This window comes from Tetrao urogallus (genome assembly GCF_951394365.1).
Source record: "Tetrao urogallus genome assembly, chromosome: 6".
In the NCBI taxonomy this organism is placed as follows: domain Eukaryota; kingdom Metazoa; phylum Chordata; class Aves; order Galliformes; family Phasianidae; genus Tetrao; species Tetrao urogallus.
Genome location: NC_136819.1, coordinates 51847790 through 51870249, shown reverse-complemented (window position 1 = coordinate 51870249; position 22460 = coordinate 51847790). Strand labels below are relative to the sequence as shown.

The 22460-nt window shown below is 42.5% G+C and overlaps 1 protein-coding gene across 1 annotated transcript in view; it reads left to right on the top strand.

Moving 5' to 3' along the window:
• The window catches only part of AKT1 (AKT serine/threonine kinase 1), a gene marked incomplete at both ends in the record, with an annotated part of 63599 nt that extends 55721 nt beyond the window's left edge, over positions 1–7878 (top strand). Inside the window, 3 exons of the mRNA XM_079537009.1 lie at positions 2248–2335; positions 6999–7101; positions 7799–7878. Coding sequence (XP_079393135.1) covers positions 2248–2335; positions 6999–7101; positions 7799–7878 — 271 coding nt within the window. The remainder of the gene's footprint in view (positions 1–2247; positions 2336–6998; positions 7102–7798) is intronic.
• Between the last annotated feature and the right edge of the window lie 14582 nt (positions 7879–22460).

Sequence of the window (22460 nt, the reverse complement as noted above, 5' to 3'; positions counted from 1 at the left end):
TAAAAGTGTGGGAACGATTTGAATTTAACAATAATGTTGTATTTATAAATAATTTTCTTCTTGGAAATGAAGCACCAAACCAGAGGGTCTCAGGTTTTGAGGGAAGTTAAATTAATAACCAGAAACATTCAGCAGGTCCATTTTAAGGAGACCAATTTGGATTAAAAAAAATAAATAAAATGTTTTTCAGTCTCTACATGTTCTGAGATATTCCCTTGTATAGAGAAAGCCTCAGCAGCCTTTTATTTTTGGGTTCTCTTTATACAGATTTTGGTTCTGTTTGAAGACTTAGATGTATAGAATTTAACTTCACTGTACAGGAGTCTTGAAAAAGGCTGCTGTTCATGCTGTATTTTTCTTCAGTTGTTGCATATTCTTACAAGGAGACAAACTTGTTGGGCTTTCAGTTCTCAGCATGCTTTTTGCATTGGATGCTGACACGATTTTATTCACCTTGAGAGGCTCTTTCATAATAATTCTGAAAAACATAAGCATATTTTGGAATAAGTTCATATCCAAAACATGCCTTTTCTATCGTTTTTCCATTAGATTTGAATGGGTTTGTTTAATATTAACAGTTTTTAAAAGGTAAGTAAAACATCTGGGGTTTCTCTTGGCCTTTCCCTGAGTGTGTATTTGCCCTTCATGGAACAAAGGCTCATAATAGATAATGTATTCTCCAAAGCACTTGTGTATGGCTGCAATCATCCAGCCTTTCTGCATACTTGTACAAAACAGTACTTGGGTTCTTTGTAGCTTTTAGTCACTTCATAACTCCCAAACTTAGTTGCTGGAGTGCAGCCTGGTGCCATCTGGGAGTAAAGAGGAAAGAACCGATGGATTCCACCCTCTTCTTCACTGGCCATCTTCATCTGCACCAGGGAAGCAGCGGAGGAGCCTGATATAGACTTGGCAAACCCTCTAGACCTGCAGGGAACCAACTGAGAGATGATTACTCACAGATTTTGTCTCTGTTCCCAGGCTACCCTGGCGTTTGTCTCTGTTCCAGGTGGCTTTGCAGCTGTATGCCATGCTGGCACAGAAAGGGGAGAGCCATCGTCCAGCCTGCTGTGGCCGGTGGGGCTCTGGGGTGGACTTGGGCTTGCACTGAGAGTTTACGGGGGAGGCAGAGCGTCCCTCAGCGCTTTGTGACTTGAAGCCTGGCAGTCTGTTGTATGTTGCACTGCAGGTGTCCTGAAGAAACAGAGACAGGCAGACCCCTTAGAATACTGTGCCACTGAATGGAAACAGGGCCAGGGAGCAAGCATGGGTGCTGAACTAGTAAGCCTTGATCACCTGGAGCCAATGTTCCAAGCCCATAAAATCAAGTTAACTTTTCAGTTTGCCAATGGCATTGGGATGGCAGCAGGAACAGAAGGCTTGCAGATACCAGAGGTCAGACTGGGTGAACAGGGATGGCACTTCTCGTGCTCGAAAGCCAGAGTGTCTCTTCACCTTGTTATCCGGTGTAAGTCTCCTGCTGATGGCTCAGTATGTGTTTAGTTTTCACAGTGCATTGTCTTTGTGTGCAGATGTGGTTCAGTATTTCAGAGAACACTTTAACCTCCACAGCAAAATTTAAGCATCTGTTAGCTCCAGACTGCAACTAAACTGATTACGTCTGTAAGCTGTGTGGACAGTTTTATTCTGGAATAAAAATGCTTTATCTTGATATACCTTTAAGTCAATAAAACACCCTTTGTGCTTTCTTGAAACTGAAGAGAAGGAAGGATTTGCATACAAGATGATATTATCACTGCAGTTGTCAACTGTTTTCTTTAATGGAAATTTAAATCAGATTGCGTAGATCAGTTTGTCTTAAAAATCCTTGCCTCTCTTAAGCATCAAAATCAAATTCAGTTTTACTGCTGCCATTGCTCTGCTCTTGAAATCTCTAAGGGGTAGTCACTTGTTAATTCAGGAGGAGGGAAGGCCAGGTTGCTCAGACCCTTACTTGCAGTATCTGCTCTAGGCTGTAGGACAGCATCCTTTCTGAGGTTTGTTTAACAGAAGCCTTAATTACATACTGTGATTCCTTAGTGTGTTTCCAAACCTTTTAGACAAACTGTGTTGACATCTAAAATAGGCTGTCCTGCAGGCCTTGCAGAAAAAACAAATGTGAAGCAAATGCCAGAATTGCTCTGGAATGTGTTACGTAAACTCCAAATTTCTTCAGTACCATTTAATAAAAATCGTATGAAGAAAAAATAACTGTATTCAACCACTTCTTTATTTTGCCCCAAACAGGTTAGGAGGCGGTCCTGATGATGCCAAGGAGATTATGCAACACAAATTCTTTGCTGGCATTGTTTGGCAAGATGTATACGAGAAAAAGGTACTGAAACAACTCTTCTCCCAAGGTGAATGGTAGCGCACCTCAGATTTTGTTGCCTTTGGTACGGTACACACAAGTTCTCCACAGAAGAGGTTTGCAGTTGTTTTTGTCAAGGCTGAATTGCTCCTTGCTTCTTAAAATTCTGTGGCTGAATTGCTTCAGAACCAAAGGTTTGGTTTGTTTTTTTCCTGCATTGAGAGAGAAGCCTCTCTCAATAAGAGATGGTTTCCTGTGACTGAGTAAATACGCTATAGCCAAAATTGCTTCCAAATGTAGATGCTATATAAGCTTTTGAAATAGCATTTCCTGTGAATTCCTGTTGCCATTTCTTGCTATCAACTGATGTACCCCTTGTGATTTATGGAGCCTGAAAGTTGGGAACTGCTGGTTCCTGAGCATCTGGAAGCAAAACTTTGTAGAAGCAGAGTGGAAGACTGGCAGTGCCATTCCCTTTGTTTTTCTTGTCTTGAATGACAAAATCAGGCTGAATTGAGCAGGCACAGTGAAGTACAGTCTTTTGCATCAATTCAAGCCTAAGGCGTGCATATCTTTGCTGAGAAGGAATGTTGTGAAGTGTCGCCCTTCATGGCTTTTCTCCTCAGCTTTCCTTGAGACCCACTGAGTTTGTAGGCATTCCAGTCTGTCTCACTGCCCCTTCGCTCCCAGGTCACTCAGTGCACTCTTCTGGGATGTCCCTGTTGATGCTTTTGATCTGCTGTTGTCCTCTCCCATTTAACTCTCATCAGCTACCATTTCCTAACAGTCATGTGAAATGCATCTAACTAAAGCTTAGATCTGGTGATTCAAGGCTCCCATTTACTGATGCCATATGATCTCACCCAACCTCAGTCTTCCCTCATTTCCCTCCTTCCCCCTGCAGCCCCATGAGATACCAGGTCTAGTTGAATCTATCAGCAGAGTTCAGTTCTCCCTCCAGTTGATGAAAGCATGCAAGAAAGGAGTTCTAATTCCTTGGATTCTTTTGGTAAAACTTATGCAGTGCAATTTTTGTTTTCTTAGAAAGCAGAGAATGACAGCACTGCTTTCCATACTGCAGTAAGAGAATTGTCCAGTGCTTCTATACAAGGAGAGCTCTGTTTCCTTCTTGTTCACTTCCTCCTAGATTTGTATGACTAAAAGGAACTGAAAAATTAGAAAGTAGCTCTTTGTGCCTTGAAAGCGTATGAAGCTTTGAGATCTGTCCTTTCAAAATGTCTCTTGCAGAGTTCCATGCAACCTATGAGGTAGGTTTGGGCAGGAGGGAACAGTGTGGCTTGTGCAAGGAGGCTGGATTCTGCTTTTGTTCCTATCCCATCAATACTGCACCTGAAATTGGATGTAAGCTGTTATCTATTACAGAAATAGCCGTGCTGTGTAAATGAAGAGATTTCATACAGCCCGTGAGCAATTGCTGCCTGAGTTCTGGGTGGTCCAGTGAGGTTCTTGCAGCATTTACCTGAAATGCAGCATGATGGATAAATCTGGAATTCTGTCAGCTGCCTGGGGTGGTTGTGCACTCAGCTTGGTTACCCCCCATCTTCAGAAAATGGCAAATATGTTTATGAGTACAGGTTTAGGGTACTCAGGAACACTTGCTTGGTAATTAAGTTTTTTGGAAACAGAGCTGTGCTTTGAGTTATAAGCGGTTTTGAATAACTGAGGTTGTCCCAGGAATGTAAAATATTCATTAGACTGTCCTGAAGAAGTGCTTATATTTGTCTCTGGTGTAACAAAAGGTGCAGTTCAGTTTGCAGTGCTTTGTCCCATCCACACGTGAGACGTACGCGATGCGATGTTAATCACGAGCAGGTTTTACTGGGCTCTTTTGCCTCTTAAGCCAGCATAAGCCTGCGGGTATCAAGCTGGTCTGCAGCAGTGGGAGGCTACAGGTGGCGCTTCTGCTGGGTGAGCTGCAGAGCTATTGCAGTGACAGCTTTTCAGTAAAGCAACATATTTGCTTGCTAAAGCCAGCAGTGTAGCTTTCTGTGGCTTCCCCTCTGTTTCCAGCTTAATGTTCTGAATTTGACAGCTAGGAAAAGAATTTTGTCTTGTGGGTGCAGCGTAATCTGTCTCAAATTGCTTTTAACAGATCCTAAAATAAAAGGAAGAAATGATCCAGGCAGCAGTCGCCCATTACACATGCGTTCTGACTTAGGGCTGCTGCTCCAAGTCGCTCTGATGTGCACAGTTCAGGTGTCTGCTGCAGTGCCCAAGTCCTAAATCACTGTGCGCTGCACAAAGCAAGCCAGAGCGGCTGGGAGCTCTGCCATGCCCAAAGCACCCTGAGCTTGAAAAGGACAGACCGAGCTTCATGTGCACATGCACGCACGGCTTGTGAAACAGCATACACAGGTTCACTTTAAGGTAACAGGCAGAAAACTGCTATGAGGAGAAAGAATAGAAATGATGTGATAAATAATACTCATCCTCAGCAGGGCTTTATGCGTAATGCTGCTGGTTTGACTTGATCGGAATACTGTTATTAGCATGACAATGCGCACCATTCCCTCTTCAATAGCTCTGGGAGGACTGCAGGGCGCAGAGGGACTGCTGCCTTTGGGATATCCGGTTTCCTTTTCCGTTTCAAATTCGGGACATAAAGCCCGACCTAATTTTTTTTACAGAAACATTTGCCAGGCTCCTTGAAGCCATACTTGGGAACAGAGAGCAATTACCAATTAAAAAGGATGATGAATACGTACTGTAATTTTGCTCTCTTCTATAATAAAGATAGAATTTGTATGTCCCTTAGTATTTAAAGATTGGTTTTAAACTGCAGAATGCTTCTTTGTATTTGGAAATAAAGCCATATGTGTTGATTACATTGCTTAGAGGCTTTACACTGAAAAAGAAGGGGCTGTATTGTCGTGTGGGAAAGTCAGAGCAGCGCTGTTAGGTGCTCTCAAAAAGAAGGCTAATGAGGAGCTTGAAGGCAGTGATTTTCCTATTAGCTGACTTGCCAAACAGATGATTCTTCAGCTTTCCTCCAGCTTGGATCTGAAGGTGGAAAAGAGATCCTTTTGTACGTTCAAGATATGATGATATTTTCCAGGTAGTGATTTCTGCCGCTCTATTTGTGCAAGAGCAAAAGTGCATCTCAGGGTCACTGCTTAATTCCAGTCTGAGCCATTTACCACTTGCCCAGATGAACCTTTCCCTGCGGTTTCAGCTTGGAAGCCATATACTTCCTCAATCACGCTCCAGAATTGTTGCCTGGTGTGGCTCAGCGCTATTAAAAGATGGCCACATTTAACCCCAGCGGTGGGCGACCCGAAGCCCAGCTGAGAGCTGCGCGTGCCCTCTGTGGGCAGGCTGAGGGCAGTGTTTACATCGTGTTCCTCGTGTATCGTGCGGCGGGAGGTGAGCAAGGTCTGAATCCCACATACTTTGCCCTCCAAAATTGTACGTGTTCCAGCTCCGTGCATCTGCGTGCAGCCGGCTCTGGCACCCCGCTTCCCAGCCTTTCTTCTCCTCCAGCCCCGTTCAAGCAGCTCAGCTCCATCTGGAGTTCCAGTTGCCAATGCTTGCCTATGTACACATGAATGATTTCTGGCCCTTCTGCCCAAGTGCATTTCAAGAATGGGACCCAAACAGTGCTGTAACAAGAGGGTGATGGTTACTGCTGCTTCTTTTATTTTTATTTTTTTGTAACACTTCGATTTATTCATTTATTTATTTATTTAAGTTCAGAGTTTGCATCAAACTGCTTCTTGGGGATTGGGAGTGTAATGCTTAATGTAGCTGCTGCTGTGACCCACGTTCTCCCAGGCTGCTGCAGTCGTGTTTTGAGCTGCTGGGGCACAGTAACTGTAGTTGGAATTTTTTTGTGAATGTTATCACCCTTATTCCTCAGTACGGGAGAGAGGTGAGCCTATTGGAGCGTGTCCAGAGGAAGGCTGTGAAAATGACCCAAGGAGGGGCAGGCTGAGAGAGCTGGGGCTTGGGGGAGACCTTTCAGTATCTGAAGAAGGGCTGAAAAGGAGAAGGGGATGGACTCCTTAGCAGGGTCTGTTGTGATAGGACAAGGGGAAATGGTTTCAAACTAACAGAGGAGAGACTTAGACTGGCTATTAGGAAAGTTTTTTTACAGTGAGGGTGGTGAGGCACTGGCACAGGTTGCTCAGAGAGGTGGTGGGTGCTCCGTCCTGAGAAACAGCCACGGTCAGGCTGGAAGGGGCTCTGAGCACCTGATGGAGCTGTGGGTGTCCCTGTTCACGGCAGGGGAGTTGGATTAGGTGGCCTTTAAAGGTCCCTTCCAACTCAGATGGTTCTGTGACTTTTTCTGCAAGGATTACTGATCCATTTGCAGTTGCTGGTTCTTACTCCTTTTCAACCTCGTCGAGTGTAAATCAGACTTGGATTTGCATATAATTAGGAAGAGAAGCAGTATGTACTGTTCATTGTAATATCTTACATGTATGTTATTTTTTACTTGAAGTGATATTAGGAGCGTAGGATTTTCTTTGTACAATTAAATTCTAGAATCGCAATGTCTTAAAGGCCTCAGAAGTGCACACCTAGCCTTAATGCATGCTGTTCCTTTTTTATGGACTGCTGGGTTTTTTTGAAGCCATTGTAGCTTATAACCATGCTTCAGATCCTGCCTGCTTGAAACAGTGCTTGGTGAACCTGGAAACAAACAGTATCTTTCTGTTTTTCATAGCTTGTACCTCCGTTTAAGCCACAAGTTACATCTGAAACAGATACAAGATACTTTGATGAAGAATTTACAGCACAGATGATTACAATCACTCCTCCTGACCAAGGTAAAGTTCTCCCAAACATTTCCTGCTGTCTTTTCCAGACCAGTAAAAACAATTTGCTGTAAGGTTATTTGTTAGAACGTGTGCAAAAATGTGTGAGCATCTTCATGTATTTGACCAAGAATTTGTCTGAATTTCAGAATCAGTGTGAAACTTTCCACACATCTTTCCTGCTTAAGGAATGGGAAACTCATTTTAAAAGACACTGAAGTTATTTATTCTGTTGTCTTTTCAAAATCTGCATAGTCCTCTGCTGGGGAAAAAAGCTCTGTCCATGAGCTTTGCTGCGTGCATCTGTTCACACACTGGGTATATGCAGTCAGTTGAGTCTGGGTTAATGTCCGTTCTCAGTCAGTCTTTCATTTCGATGGAGCATGTTCAGTACTTTGAAATAGCAACTGCCAAAGATTCAGAGCACTGAATATGAAGTTAAGTGATGAAAGCCCCTAGCAGTTTTAAATAGACATCCGAACAACCATTTCACAGTGAACATAAACTCAGGATCTGCTCCTGTGCCCAATGAAGGGGGGAGATTTCAGACTTGACGTCTCTTGGTCTTTTCTAGCTGTGGAAGAAGAAATCAACGCTGCCTTTTCTGAGAGAGATTGACTGTGTGTTATCTCCATGTTTGTTTATGTAAAACAAAAAAAGAACCAAATGTTGTCTAACGGGTTTGTTCTGTTTGTTTTTCTTCCTCCAGATGACAGCATGGATTGTGTAGACAATGAGAGAAGACCTCATTTTCCTCAGTTCTCCTACTCAGCCAGTGGAACCGCTTAATGTTTTGCAGTGTTTTCCCATTCAGAAACAAAACAGACTGCATTTTGGGGACCTTACTTCAATGGACACTAGAGAACTTTCTATATTATCTGAATTACAAACTGTGTTTGTATTACGATTTAGATGAATTTGTAGGAAGCCTCACAGATTCTGTATTTAAAACAATTCTTCGATGCATTTTTGAGAAGGAAAACAAATCCATTCTTAAAGTATTACGTCAAGGCTCTTATGCTGAACGACCATAGGTTTTTAAGAATATGCACCAAAACTGTTTACTTTAGGATTAATTAAGGTATTCAACATATCAGCAACTCTGACCAGATCATCCCCTTGTTTTATTTATTTCATACAGTTCATTGTCTAAATATAGAATCTGCACTCTGAACAATTAGATTTATATAGGAAGATATAAGACTTTAGTAGTTAGTGCAATAATAGAAGCAACAAAGTGAACAAACTCTGGAGGATTAAGGTTCAAACTCATTTTGGACAGCAGTTGAAGTGTCATCCAGCTCCAGAAAACCAACTATAGGAACAGCATTAATGGCCTCAGTGAGGTAAATCAAAAAGCAAAAGTTATTTTTGTTATAACATCTGCTACAAGACATTACATATCAAACCGAATCCAGTGGAATCTGGTCCATTGCTACGTAGCACAGATGAGTGTTCCGTTCAGGACAGTGCATTTAATTGTTCCATTTGTGTAGGTTAGGAATACTTCATAGGATTGGCTTCTCAGAACATAGAAAATGCTTACTTTACCAATTAATTTGAACTGCAACAACACAGAATCATCCACTTTCACCACTGTATAAAATACCATACAGGTCTTCATGAGAAACCACCTGAAGGAGCGAGTTACGCAGACAGACGTCCGTTTTGGCACTGAAGTAATGACTTGTTGCCGCTTTTTTTTTTAATGAAAAGATATATGAATATATATAAACACTTAATGATTTTTTGCATCATGCCAGATCATTTCCTCTTTCTTGAGTGCGCGTTAAAGGTATCAGCTGACAGTTCACGGTGCCTTCTCACTCTTGAAGATTCACTTTACCAGTGTTTCCCATGTATAAGAAAAAAAACTAGGTTGGAACTTCGTATGTGTTTGAATAATAATGGTGTTCAAAAAGTGAATTTTTTTTTTGTTTCTTCATTTTTTTTTTTAACCTTAGTGGAAAAATTCCCCTCACCCTGTTTTTGTTGTATCAATTTCTTTGTAATTTTCATAAAAGCAGTCTTATTCTGTCTCTCCTGCGAATGAATTTATTCAATGTAGGTTGCGTTCTCTTAAATTGCTTTTTTGTGTTTGTTTTTTTTTTTTGTTGTTCTCTTGACTGTATAAAAAACGATTCCATGTACCACCATTAACTAGCATTTGATTTTTATTTGAAAAGGAGTATATTGTGAACCCCTTTGCTTCCCCTTTCCATCAGAGCCTGCTGCGTTTGCACAGAGAGCCACCATCTTGACTTTTTTTTTTTTTAACAACGTTCAACTCTAGTATTTTTACTTATGATATGGAAGTTTCCCTCCGAATACTTAAATAAAAATTGCTTTAACACGTTAGGTTCTTATTTATTGTAGTAGGAGCCTTCTGAATCTGTACAGATGCAACAGTTGCTCCTGTTTCAAGAGTCGGTGAAGGGATTTTAGCTTTTCTGTCCCTCCCTGGTTGTTACATCTCTGTGCTGATTGTGGTGTTACGACAGTTTTGGTAAAGTTTGGTGAAGTGAAGTACGCCCTGCTGTGGAATCACTCTTGAGGGAAAGGAGGACGGGCCTCTCTGCTGTCCTCCCAGTGCTAGCAACAGTGAGTTACTGAGGCCCCAAACCTAAAGGTATTTCTGTTTCAGTCACTCTGGCCAGTGCACAACATATAACACTGTGTTTCCTTTCTAGGGACTGGTATTAATCACTTCTGGGAGCCAGTTACACAAGGCTGGAATGTCCTTTTTCAAATGAGAATACAGAGAAAAGTGCAAGAGCATCCAAGAACAACTGTAATTTGCTTCAAACTAAGCACAGAAGTTGCAACCGTTGTAAGCCTTTAAATGTCCAAAACATTCTTTTGGTTCAAGGAGTAGGCTGTAATTCTCAGTAGAATTTACTGCATGTTTTATGCAAAGATGGAAAGTGAAAGGAGGATCTGTCTGTAGAGTATACCTTAAATTGATGCTGGACTGCCCATCTCTTAACAGCTTCTTCCTTTGCTTAAACCTTCATCTGAATTTGCAGCCAGCTCAGGGACGAAGTCCAGAGAACTCTTCTGCAAGTCTGCAAGCCCTGACAAGATCAGAACTAACGTCCTTCGTGCATCCAAATACAGGCAATGCTAAGGAGCAAAGGTTACCACAATCTGCCCCAAGGAAAATGTGTTTTTCCAAATGCAGGAACAGATGAGGATCAGGTTGGCTGTCTGAGAACAGTGGGTTTTTTTGCTAGTTGTTCCTATTGGATTTTTGTTTTAACTTCTGTATCTACGATGGAATTAAGAGGGCAAAACGTCTGTCAGAAAGTCTGGTAATCTTATCACTGCTGGCAACAGTGAACTGAGGGCCACACCTCAGCACAGGGTCTTCTGGATGTGAGTCCTCATTTCACCTGTGGTTTTTCAAAGCCTGTTGTCTTGACTGAATACTCACCCGCAGCCTACTGCAGATATAAAATATGTTAAGTTTTGATTGAACAGAGGAAATAAGAAGAAGCTGATATGGTACTGCTGTCTTTCCCTGGCACAAGTCTGTGAGCTGCCTTGTTCATCTCATTGCTTTCATATAGCACATGCAGAAACTGCTTAAATCTCATGCATTCATTTAGCTGGTGTGTTTAAAACATACAAACAGAACTTGTAAAACTGTCAGAACCTCTTTGTTCTTCCCTCTGGCACTGACAAATGTCATCGTGTTCTTCTGTTATGCATTGCAGCAAAGATCTTATGATCCCATTGATCTGACACTAGTGTCTTTTTCAGTGTGTGTTCTTATATTATGTATAGTCTGCTGTTGACCAGGCCACTGGTCCTCCATGTCACAGGTTGTTTCTGTGTTCCCTGATGCCTTTTCTCTGCTTCTGCTTGAAATACTGATAGCAGTGTCTTCTAGCTCCTATTTTTTGTGCAGCTTTTTTTGCCTTCATTTTTGTACATGGAAGGAATGCCTCCAGACATCTTCTAAATTATTGCTTTCCTGATCTCCTGCTTAATCTCAAGTTGTCCTTGCTGTGATGTCCAGCCTGGATACCAGTCAGGTATCCTGGCTGAGCTGTGCCATCTTCTTTCTCCCTGCTGCTTATTTTTTGTCTGGTTCCGGGTCCTTACCCCCAAAATGCTGGCAGAGCTCAGTGTAATGGGGTCCTTTTCAAGATGAAGATGGTGCATGCTGAGTGCTACGCCTCCTGAATGCAGAACATTGCTCACAGGTGTGTGCTGCAGCCTGAGAACCTGGCTGTAAACTCAGGCTGGGAGAAAACAGGAGAAAAACTTACATTTGCAACAGTATAAAAGCAAGCAGCGTTCCTCTGTGCTGCTAATTACAGTCCAGAGACATGGTCAGCTGAAAGCTGCTCGGAACATGCGCTGCTGCTAGTTGGGGCTAAGAGACTTTGGCCAAAGCCAGGTGATAACTGCAAATCCCATTATGTGTCCTGAGAAGTTACAGTCTCGTCAGGTTTGGCAAACTGTTCTTTCTCTAAACTGGCACAGGACCGCTGTGCTTTCTGTGCAGAGCTTTGAATGCTGAACTGACCTCTCGCATCTCACAACAAAGCGAACTGCTGCTTCTGCAGTTTTCTTTCTACATCATCATCTTTCCATGAGCTCCATGTGCACTCCAGCTGCTGCACTGCTCTCATGCAGGCCCAAAGTTGTACTGTTTGGATTTCCTCACAGTTTTCCAAGTATTTTTTTTTTTTTAGATGGGAGGTGAAAACCTTCCTTGCTTGTTTGAAGTTTCCAGATTTTACCTCCAGCAGCAGGACTTGCTTAGGATGGAGGTCTGCAGTGGGAATGTAAGCCCCAAGCAGCTGGAGACGCAGAGCTTGCTAACGTGAAGCACCTGTGAGAGTTGTGGGGGTTTCTGCCTGAGAAGTTTGGGAATTGGTAAGTTAGGAGGAAGGTTTGCTTTGCTTCGCTGTATCTTAAAGAGCTTTGGAGGTAAAAACACATTTGAAGAAATGAGCATATGTGAAAGGATCTTGTTTCTTCAGCGTTGCAAATGAGTGTGTTTGTCTTCCACTTTGAGCTCAATTTTCTTAATAACAGGGAGGTTAATTGCCACTAGAAGTAAAACGAAAAGAACATACAGTGCCTATAGCAAATGAGAGCTTATTATCCCAAATGCAGCTGAGTGTACAGACGTTTCGTAGTTCTGTCTAATGGAACATATGTCGCATTCTAATCAGGTGATGACTGGTTGCTCTGTGTTTGAAATCATTTTAAACAAAGCCGTTTCATTACAGTAGTCCCTGCGTGCCTTTTCCCTCTCCTTTTTCTTTATTTGGGTAGTTATTTACTGCTGGTCCCCATCGTGGTGTTGTGCACATGGTGGGCCCTCCTTTGGGGACCAGGTGAAGGACTTTGTGTGTGACACCTCTGCAGCTTTCCAGCGCACTCTCTGCTCAGTTCTTGGTTTTTCCCTCACAGAGAGGTTGTTTCACGTGGCTGTCTGCACTGAGCTCAGTATCGACTCCCCTAGAAATGGACTTTATCAACACCTTCCCATATTAAATGTAAGCCCAATCATTCTGTTTATATGATTTTTTGCAGTTTTTCGTTGGTGTTCCCTATTCCATTGCCACACCTGTTGTATTTTGCATCTTCCACTGGGTCTCTAAGTGTGTTTCAGAAAGACTGCTGCCCAGACTGCTCTTGTTGTGTTTCCTGGATTCTGATGGTCGTTACGATTCTACACCTTTTTTAAGTTAAATATTCACCCTACAGAAGAGACAAAAATCATTTTGACTACAAGAGTGGAAATTAATCACAGAACCAGATGAGATGCAATCCTACCACCGGTGTGATCTTTTTTTATGGACTCCCCACCATCGCATCTCTTTGCATTATTGTGTCCTTGAAACAGAAGAAAACCTGTTTGGATGTAATAAAAATCCTTATCACTGTGAAGGTGGTGATGGGTTGCTCAGAGAGGCTGTAGAGTCACCATCCTTTGAGCTGTGACCCACCTGGACACTGATGCTCGGAGCAACCTGCTTTTGCTGACTGTGCCCTGTGTGTTTTCCTATCTCCAAGCCTGAATGTGTTTGATTGTTTGTTTTTTCTTTAAGCAACAGCAAACTTTTCTTAGGTATTTGCTAAGTTGGTGATTTTAAAGAATGTATGGATGTGCAGAAAGACCAGAAGACAAACCCCTCTGTGAATTGTAATAATGAAATCAGTGATACTGTTCTTAAGAAAGATGGTTGCTGCATGTAGTTGACTTTCCATATATTATAATCTACTACAATTTTTCCTTCTTCTGCTGTTCCTGGGGAAAGGAAACTAACCAGAAGACTCTAATGTCTGGTGACAATCCAGTAACGAGTACGAAGTGAAACTGAATGAAAATGGAGTGGAAAGAGCAAGGTCTCTTGCTGCAAATGGAAAGTTGCAGAGGAAGGAAAGTATAAAAACAAACCAAAAAACGTACTTACGTACACAGGTGAGGTTTTCATAAATTTAATGTATAACTAAGACAAAGGGCTCAAACTTAGTCCCTCCGTGTAGTTGATTGTAAAGCTTGAAGTCACATTACCTTTCCAAAGTTTTACTTTCTGTGCTCGTTGGCTCAGCTGTTGAGGAAGAGCAAATCAAAGGTGACAGCTTGTTATTTAAAATGGCCTTCCTTGGATTTCTCCTGCTCCCTCGGTCACCCCACAGTTGTTATTTTTTTCAGGTAATTTTGAGAAACCTGTCATTTCTGTCCTATTTGTCAGAGAGAGAAAAGCACCGGCACTGACTGCTGAAGTTTCTGGGTGATGGTGGCAATGGTAGCTGTGGTTCTCCTGTGTAAAACAGTCCTGTCAGCTTTTCCTTAAGATCAGTGCTGGTAATTTTATTGTTGTTTTTGTTAGCAATCTCTTCGTTGTGACAAAACACAGGTGCGCGTTATGAGAAGCATCCTGGTTGCCTTCTTAAGTGTGAAGAACACCGTAGGTGCAAACGAACCCATTTTATAACAGGTTCAGCTGAAATGCATGCAGTAGCAAGACGTGTGCACGTGTACAAGGAGCATGGGATCCGAGCACACAGACTGGTGGAGGCCCTGAGCGGTGGAGAGCTGCTCGAGGGGAAGGCTGTAACAGCACAAAGAAGCTTCCAACTCCCCATCTGGAAAAATCCCCCACAGGAGCACAGGCACTGGCAATGCCATCTGTCTTCTGCAGAGCACATCTCTCTTGGGAACAGAAAAAAGCAGGGACACGGAGGTGGGCTCTCACTTCCCCACCACACCAAGACCAGTTTTCTCTATCCTGTCCCCTCTCCCCCTTTGCTTACTTTTAAGTAAGTTTTATCTGAGTACCAGTGCTCTTCCTTTTGTCTTTTGATGCTTTCCTTATGATAACCTTCCTCCTTTCCATCACTTTGCAGCATACAAGAAGCAATGGTTTTCTTCCTTCTCTTTTTCCCTATCTTTACTCCGTCGCTCTTATGCCTTCTTAGCCTGTTTCAGACCTTCTGCAGTCCCTTCTAGAAGTTGTGTAAAGTAAGAGATACTGTGTCAATTTAAGTAATTAATTTCCCTTGGGCAGTGCTCTGACCTTCAGGTCACTGCAGAGACTTCAGGAACCCCATATACAGTTAAACTCCATTGTAAATGGTATAAAGAAGCTGCTAGACCTCTGGCCTTCATCTCAGACAAGTGTGGATTTAATGAGTGAAGGAGTTATGGTAAAGCCTGTCAGTATTCCTTCTTCCACTGACGCTCTCTTTCACAGTGCATGGAAATGCACTGTGAAAATGAAACTGGAAATGAACATGCAAATGAAACTGGAAGAAGGCTCTGACCATAGGCTGCAGTCCCTGCTGCTTGTCTGGGTGTGCTGACTTTGCTACAAGATGTACAATACTGGAGACTATACAGTATTTAGCTTCAGGCAGGGATTGAATCTCATTTGGATAGTGCAGTTCCTTAATGTGGAAATGGAATGAGCTGAATTCTGTCACCTGCCCAAACCCTTAGGAACCACTCTAGAAACCTTGAGGATAGAAGTTTACTGTAGAATCCTATGATGCATTTTGGCGTGCCCTGCTGACTCAACCAAAGGAAAGATTACATCTCCCCTTGAGTTTTAAAGTCATTTGCTATTTTGATATTTTCAATATCAATTCTGCTGCATAAGCACAACTAAAAATCAGTAGGGCAAGAAGAGGAGGTAACTGCACCTTCTGTCATTCATTTCTTTTCCTTAACAGATTTAGAAATGTTTGTTTCTTTATAAGAAATCTGGTCATTCCTCACTGCTTGGCATCCAATTCTATTCCAGAGTGAGAGTTCCCTAAATTGAGTGAATTTAAATGTAAAACATCCAGGAAAAGCCAAAAAGAACACTTGCATCCTTTATCTAAGTTGTCTGTGGTACAAACTACAGAGTTTCACCTGTCTTACCTGCAGTTGAATCCCTGGTAAGACGTTGACTGAAATTCATTCCCTTTAATTCTTTAAAAATCTCATAAACTCCTAAGAACCCTTGTCAATCTGGGAAACTAACACCAATCTTCTACAGCGTGCTCAGGTTCACTGCGCCAGGCTGCAGCCTGCATATCCTGCTTTAATCTGCTCTTTCAGCACTATGAAAGGCCTGCAGTCAGACTCAAACAAATATATAAAGAATTAAACTCCCAGAGCACAAGACTTCATCGTGTCCCTTCCCATCCTACTTCTGCTGCATGACTGAGGCTGTGTTTGGCACTCCTCCCTCATCATCCCCTGGGTACCCACTCAGTTTCTAAGAGGAACTGTGGAGAAGTCCTTCCAGGCAGCTCTGTGGAAATTGCCCACAGAGGGAAGGGAAGATTCTGCACCCTATTCCTGGATGATACAAGTCCTATCCTCCAGTTGCCCTGCTTGGCTCCAGCCAGTCTGCAAAGCAGCTTCAAAATAAAATCGAGACAAAATACTGCATATATCGTCCCATCACACACACCTTATTTAGGCTGCTAAGTGAAATACAAACATATGGACTCCATAAATTCTTCTGTAAATGGCTTTATGTGGAACACCGAGCCAAAGCAATGGTTATCATTAAACACTGACAACGCCAACAACTTCTATGCAGGACCAGATCCTCAGCAGCGTAGCTCTGTTTGCTCAGTGACACGGGGCTGATTTACACCAGCAGAACATACAGTGCTTTGGGCTTTGTGCTCGTGCACTCAGCGAGCTGCTCTGAAACCAGCAAGGAGCCCACGCTCTCCTCTTGAACAAGAGCTTTAAGAAGCGTTGGAGCACTTGCTCAACTCCCGGTGAAGCGAGGCTTTGTAGCACTTGCAGAAAAGCGGTAAAGGATAGCGAGTCTCTCAATAAACATCTAATCAACAGTGCATCCACAGCAAACCTGACTGAAACAACTGAAATAAAATACTGTTGGAGACAGGTTTAAATATAGACGGACACGAGAGCATGTGAAGAGCAGTTTTGCTGGGGCAAACTATCAGTAATACGAAATAGCACAGGGAGTGTGTCAAGAGTTTAACAAACAACAGTCTTTCCAACCTACCGAATATTTTTTGTAATTAATGGTAAACTATGTGTAATGAAGGTATTTCAAAAGCATTCTGAACAACAACAAACCACATTATATTAAAAGAAGGATTGAAATAAGTACCTTAAATTTATGTCACACCTTACAAGAAGCTCAGTTCATAGCACTTTCACTTGTGTGGCATCTGACCAGATTGCCAAAACCCATTCTTACAGAGTGCTGCAGGGCACTGTAACTTCAGTGATTCATACATGCAGCTGTTGGAACGGCTTGTTGGGTTGTGAAAAAACCCACAGTGCCAAGTGCTGATCTAAGAGAACTCAGATCTCCACCAGCCCTCTTGGCTCCGAGCAGTTACTGAACAACAGATGGTAGCATGAGTTAAGCAAACTATGAAAATATTCGGAGTGGAGGAATAAAGTTAAAAGCCTTGCAAGAACTGAAATTCTCAAGAAAATCCAGAGAACAAATGTTGAAGTTTGAACTAGTTTTCATGTGCAAGTGATGTATGCCACTAAAAACATCAAGAGGCGATCTCATTTCTGAAGCACTCATGATGAAAGTTATCATTTAACTTGGAAGAAGACACTACCTGTGAAATTAATGCGATGGAAGCTTCAGATAAAGTCCAAAGCCACACCTTCTGCATATAAGCTGTGTTTGCACTGTAAAGCACAACCGGAGACAATATCTGGAACTAAGGAAAAGACGAAAGAAACAGAAATGATGTCATTTTACAGTAGAGTACAGCAAGGAAGAAACGGCATCTTGAGCTCAGTTGACCTCTTCAGGATAGACAGACAGAACTGCAGCAGCAAATGGAAAATCTGTTAGCATGAAGGTGGACAGAAGTGCACAAGTCGTTGCTACATCCACATCAGTAGAACCAGCACAGAAGGGACAAAGTCAGTAGAAGAGATCTGAAAAAATGCAGGCTCAACACTTGAACACGCATGGAATAAACATTGTGGGAGACTTGTGGCTGTAAATAATTAAAGTCCCTCTCACTCGCCTTACAATAGATTCCTGTTGTTGGTCTCATTAACACAGTGCACTCATTGGGTGCATGAGGCCCAACATAATGCAGAAAGATTTCAAAGACATTTTCTGGACTGACAGATGCTTGTGTTGAGTAGTGCTGAGGTGAGCTCACATTAACGAAGTATTTTCCTATGGAACTTTGTTACTCCAGATTACACAATTACTGAATTACAAAGGCCTTGCATTCTTGTCAAAATCTTACCTAAACACACAGCTATCTGAAAATCCCTCTGTAAGGAGTAATGCATGAAACTACATTCAACCAAGACCAAGTTCTCTCATTGTCAGAGAAGTGAAGACTTGCAGGGCAATCCTGAATTTAATTAACTCTGCTGAATATGAAATATTATGAAGAAAGTGCTGGAGCTCTTAACATCTGGAGAAGTCCATGAACATTTGCAGACTGAATGCACTTTCAGCTGTATTTTTTTTTTTACTGTACCACAATAATGTGCCTCCACACAGTGCTCCTCCGAAAGACCAGCTCAGGTTTCTAGCTTTATTTTTTACTAGGTTTAAAGCTATTTTCCAGTCTAGTTTGTGACAGTAAATAATGTTGGTGTTCTGGAAAGAGATATCAGAACAATTAGGTTACTCATTTAGCAAGATATTACTCAGTGCAAGAAAGCGTGGGAGAATCAATCTTCTGAAATGAAACTCATTGGGACCGAGATAAGAAAATTAATGCACTTTTATGTATGTGAGACACTTGTTTGAAAATTTAACTATTTCTATATGTTCATAAGCTTATACTCTGCGCTCTCTAACACAACCCATCGAAACACTAAGGATATGAGTAAGTGTCATCATACGAGTAGTTGTAGCAAAGTAAACAGGATGCAAGAGTGGACATATTCAGACCACACATCCTTTTACCAGTTCCTCAATTCTAAGGGTTATCGGTAGTCGCTGCGTGGAACAGCAGAAGAATGGAACAGGTCAAAGAGTTTCAACGCTACTATAAATTCTTCAGTCTTCAAAAGCAGCGCATGTGTAGACTCAGATGTACAATCCCAAAATACCTGTGCTCGTGACAGCAGGCCACAGACATGCCCTATCTGTAAAATAGGGAGGGCCGGGCTTCCTGCAGCATCCCCCTGCACCTCTGCGTGTAGCAGCATCTCTGCATCTGGTGCCTTAAGGGAATCGTGCTGGCTCTGCTCTTGCTAACGCTGCCCAACGCAGCTTTGTGCCGCGTGCGATGCGTCCATCAGGACAGCCGGGTTCTTTTCTGCAAAGCTCTTTGCTGCCGCGCTGCCCCCAGCCTGCAGTCCAGGAGTCGCTCTGCCCCCGGTGCAGGATTCGGTGAGAACCTATGCAAAACTAACAAAGTAATGCCACCGTGTGGACGTAACGCAGAACTTCTTCTGAAAACATCAGAGAAAAGCAGCGTCCAACCGTTTCGCCCAGAGGCTTCTCGTGCGTTTTCATGATTCTCACCTCCCAAACCAGAGGCCGAGGTGAGTTACATCACTCGTACATCACAAATTCAGCAGGCTTAAAACATTCCTAGACCGCTGCTGTTTCTTGGCATCTCCTGACTAGCAAACAAAGCACAGAAGCTGTATCCATAGGCCAGTCCTGAGCAGGTTAGTTCATTTTAAGACACAAAACTGGGCTCTGTGACACTTACTTCACCAGTAATAACATGCAGGCTTTAAAAGAAGTTCTGCACCCATCCAGATCATTACTGCAGCCTGCATTCACCCATCAATATGGTAGCTCCTCAAAGAACCACCACTGCTCTGAATGCCACACCAACCGCTTTTTAGTACTTTGCATTGAATAAAAGATGAAGAACATACATGAATAACAGTAAAGCACAGTATAAAAAATGTTTTCCTGTCCAATTATAATAGATTATTTCTCTTTCTCTACCACTCATTACACAACATCCAGCTCAGTGGCCACTGACAACATGAAGGTGTTTCTGAATAGGCATAAAAAAGACAAAGGAGCTCAGACCTTCCAATTTAAGATTCTTCTCCTCCATAATTTGTTGTTGAAGATAAGTAAAGATTAATAAAAAAAAATGTCACCAGTCCTACCTCACCTGGTCATCTCAGAAGAGCCAAACAAGAGCTGGAGCTTTCCTCTGCGATGAGAATTTGAATCTTTTGAGACATATAAGCACAGGAAAAGCAGTTTTTCCCCCACATGTTCTGAATCCAGGTAAGTGAATTGGTAATCACAAAAAATATATATATTTCCTGCCTGCACAACACATCACTCCAATGCAAAAGCGTCCCTACTCCTTCCATTCTCTTCCTGGTTCTACCCTTCCTGCTTTTCAGTTCTTCCAGCCCCTCACTGGGCGTTGGGTACCTGTGCTAATGAACAGACAACTTCCAGAGGGCTACAGGGTAACAAGTTCCCACCAGGAAATCCAAGCCAATGGTTTAGAGAAGACAGCTTTATATGAAACACAGTCGTGACTGAATGAGTCCAAAAAACACAGCCATCAACTCCACCGATATACAAATCTCTAAAATAGAATAAAATCTCTAAATAAGTCTCATCTCCCCAGGAGCATGGAAGCAAAACACTGCCTTCAGTCTCACCCTCAGGAAAGGATGGAAAAAAGCAGACACACAGAAAGGTTTCAGCCTGAGAAATATGCCTGACTGAAAAACATTTCTGCCACCGCTTAGAGCTTCAAGTGAAGCAAAGTCAAGGCATAAAATTCTTCCCCCAAACTTACATTTCAACACAGTAGCTACAGATTCTTAGTGCTCATAAAGCTGAACTCTGTATTTTAAGATGACTGCCATAGGAAAAAAAAACACATTTTTACTTGCTCTATGAACCCTGACAACTGGGCACTGCACCAGAGTTCTGCCATCATCCTTCATCTGTTACTGTTCTGAAGGAATAGGTAATACTCTGGAGTTACTGCACGTCTGCAAATGCTGTCACTACCAGCTCGGTCAACGGACTCAAACTTGGTTACATTTTGTTTTGAAGGGCAAACACTCCTGAGAACCAAGACTGCAGTAGGAGCTAGTAACCTCTCTCATTCCAATAGCTACAAGTTATCCAAACAAGGAAACAAGTTACACCATCAGGAAGATCAATGGGATCCCCTCCAGAGGACGCAAATGATTTCTAAGCCTCACCACCAAGTTACATGAGATATTTGTACAGTGCCTGGATTGTCACTCCAGGTCTCCCTGTGGATGTCATGTCCAAAGCCAGGCCACGTGCAGCTAGGAAGCATTGCTATACAGCAGCTGCTAACAGCCTACCCTGCGTTAGAGCACTTGGTCAGGTAGTTGCAGTGCTTGGAAACTGTGAAAATCAGCAGCACCTGGACTCCAGGGAGACCCTACTGCAGCCTTTCAGTACTTAAAGGGGCCTTCTGAAAGCAGAGATTAACTTTTCATAAGGGCATAGGACAAGGGGTAGTGGCTTTAAACTGAAGAAGTGTGAGTTTAGATTAAATAAAGAAATTCTTCACTCAGAGGGCAGTGAGACCCTGGCGCTGCTGCCCAGAGAGCCGTGGGTGCCCCATCCCTGGAGGTGCCCAAGGCCATGGATGGGCCCTGGGCAGCCTGAGCTGCTGGGGGGCAACCAGCCCACAGCAGGGCTTGGGACTGGGTGGGCTTTAAGGTCCCTTCCAACCCAAGCCTTGTTATGATTTTATGACTGTTTTCAACAGCATTTGAAATAAAGATGCTCCCCGTAAGACCAATAAGTTTTTCAGCCGAGCCAGCATTGCACAGGCTTTGCATTTCCCCAGACAGAAGTAGTGAGAGTGGAGGGAAACAGGTAAGACAAGGTTATTCCATGCAAAACATACTGATTGTGGTTGAGGAGACTGGGAAGCATAAGTGGTAGACTTCGCTTTGGGAATTCAGGGCAAATATTATGGGACATAATATGGAGCTTTAGTTATAAGTCTTTTCTCTCCTACAGCTGTTGCAAAAATAGTAAACAAGAACTATTTTGAGGGGACTCCCAGTAGTGCTTAATGACAGACACACCCCTATAGCATAAACTGAACCAAGCAAGCTGGTCTCTGCTATGACAGCACAGGAAGATGAGGAATGGCAGTTTGTGGAGATGTGACCTTGAGTGCTGAGCACTTTTCAGACCGCTTTCAGCTATTTCTGGCAGCTATTCAGGACAATATTAAAGTCACAGGATAGATGATCAGCTCATGCAAATAAGCTGCTTTCTAAAAAGCAACCTTATGAGGAGGTGCAGCAAAAGCAGTCTTTGACGCTCAACTATTGTGTTTTCTTTAGTCCGTTTTTCCCCCTCAAGAAGTCCATAGTACCACTTCTCTACCAAAGAGATTATCGAAATAACAATTAAAACCACTCAAGCTAGCAGCAATAATAAGATGTGCAACAGTTTATGAAAACCTAACTAGAAATCAGCAAGTTCTCTATCTGGAAGTCCTTTCAGGCATGGCTGACTACCCTAACTAGTTCACTAAGTGTTCTGTGTTCAGAACAGACTTACACTCACTCACCTGGAAGCACAAGAGGAACACGATTTCTATTCTGATCCACAAAAAGAACGTCCTGATACGAGCAACAACAGGAGAGACACTGAATTCTGTGTGACACAAGGAATACCAGGTAAGAGCACAAAGTAGCCCACTGCAGACAAACATGTCATACCCGTGAACAAACAAGAGTTGACTCAAGACAATGCAGAAATCCTCAAAATATAAAAGTTTATTTAACTACAATATTAAAAAGTACAATATAAAGATATAAAACATAGAAATCCCATAATTAATTCACAGGCTAAAAGGATTAACTGACCAGCTGTAAGAGGGAGACTTCACGAAATTTACAGACAGCTTAGTTATAAAGGGTATTTCATCAGGTT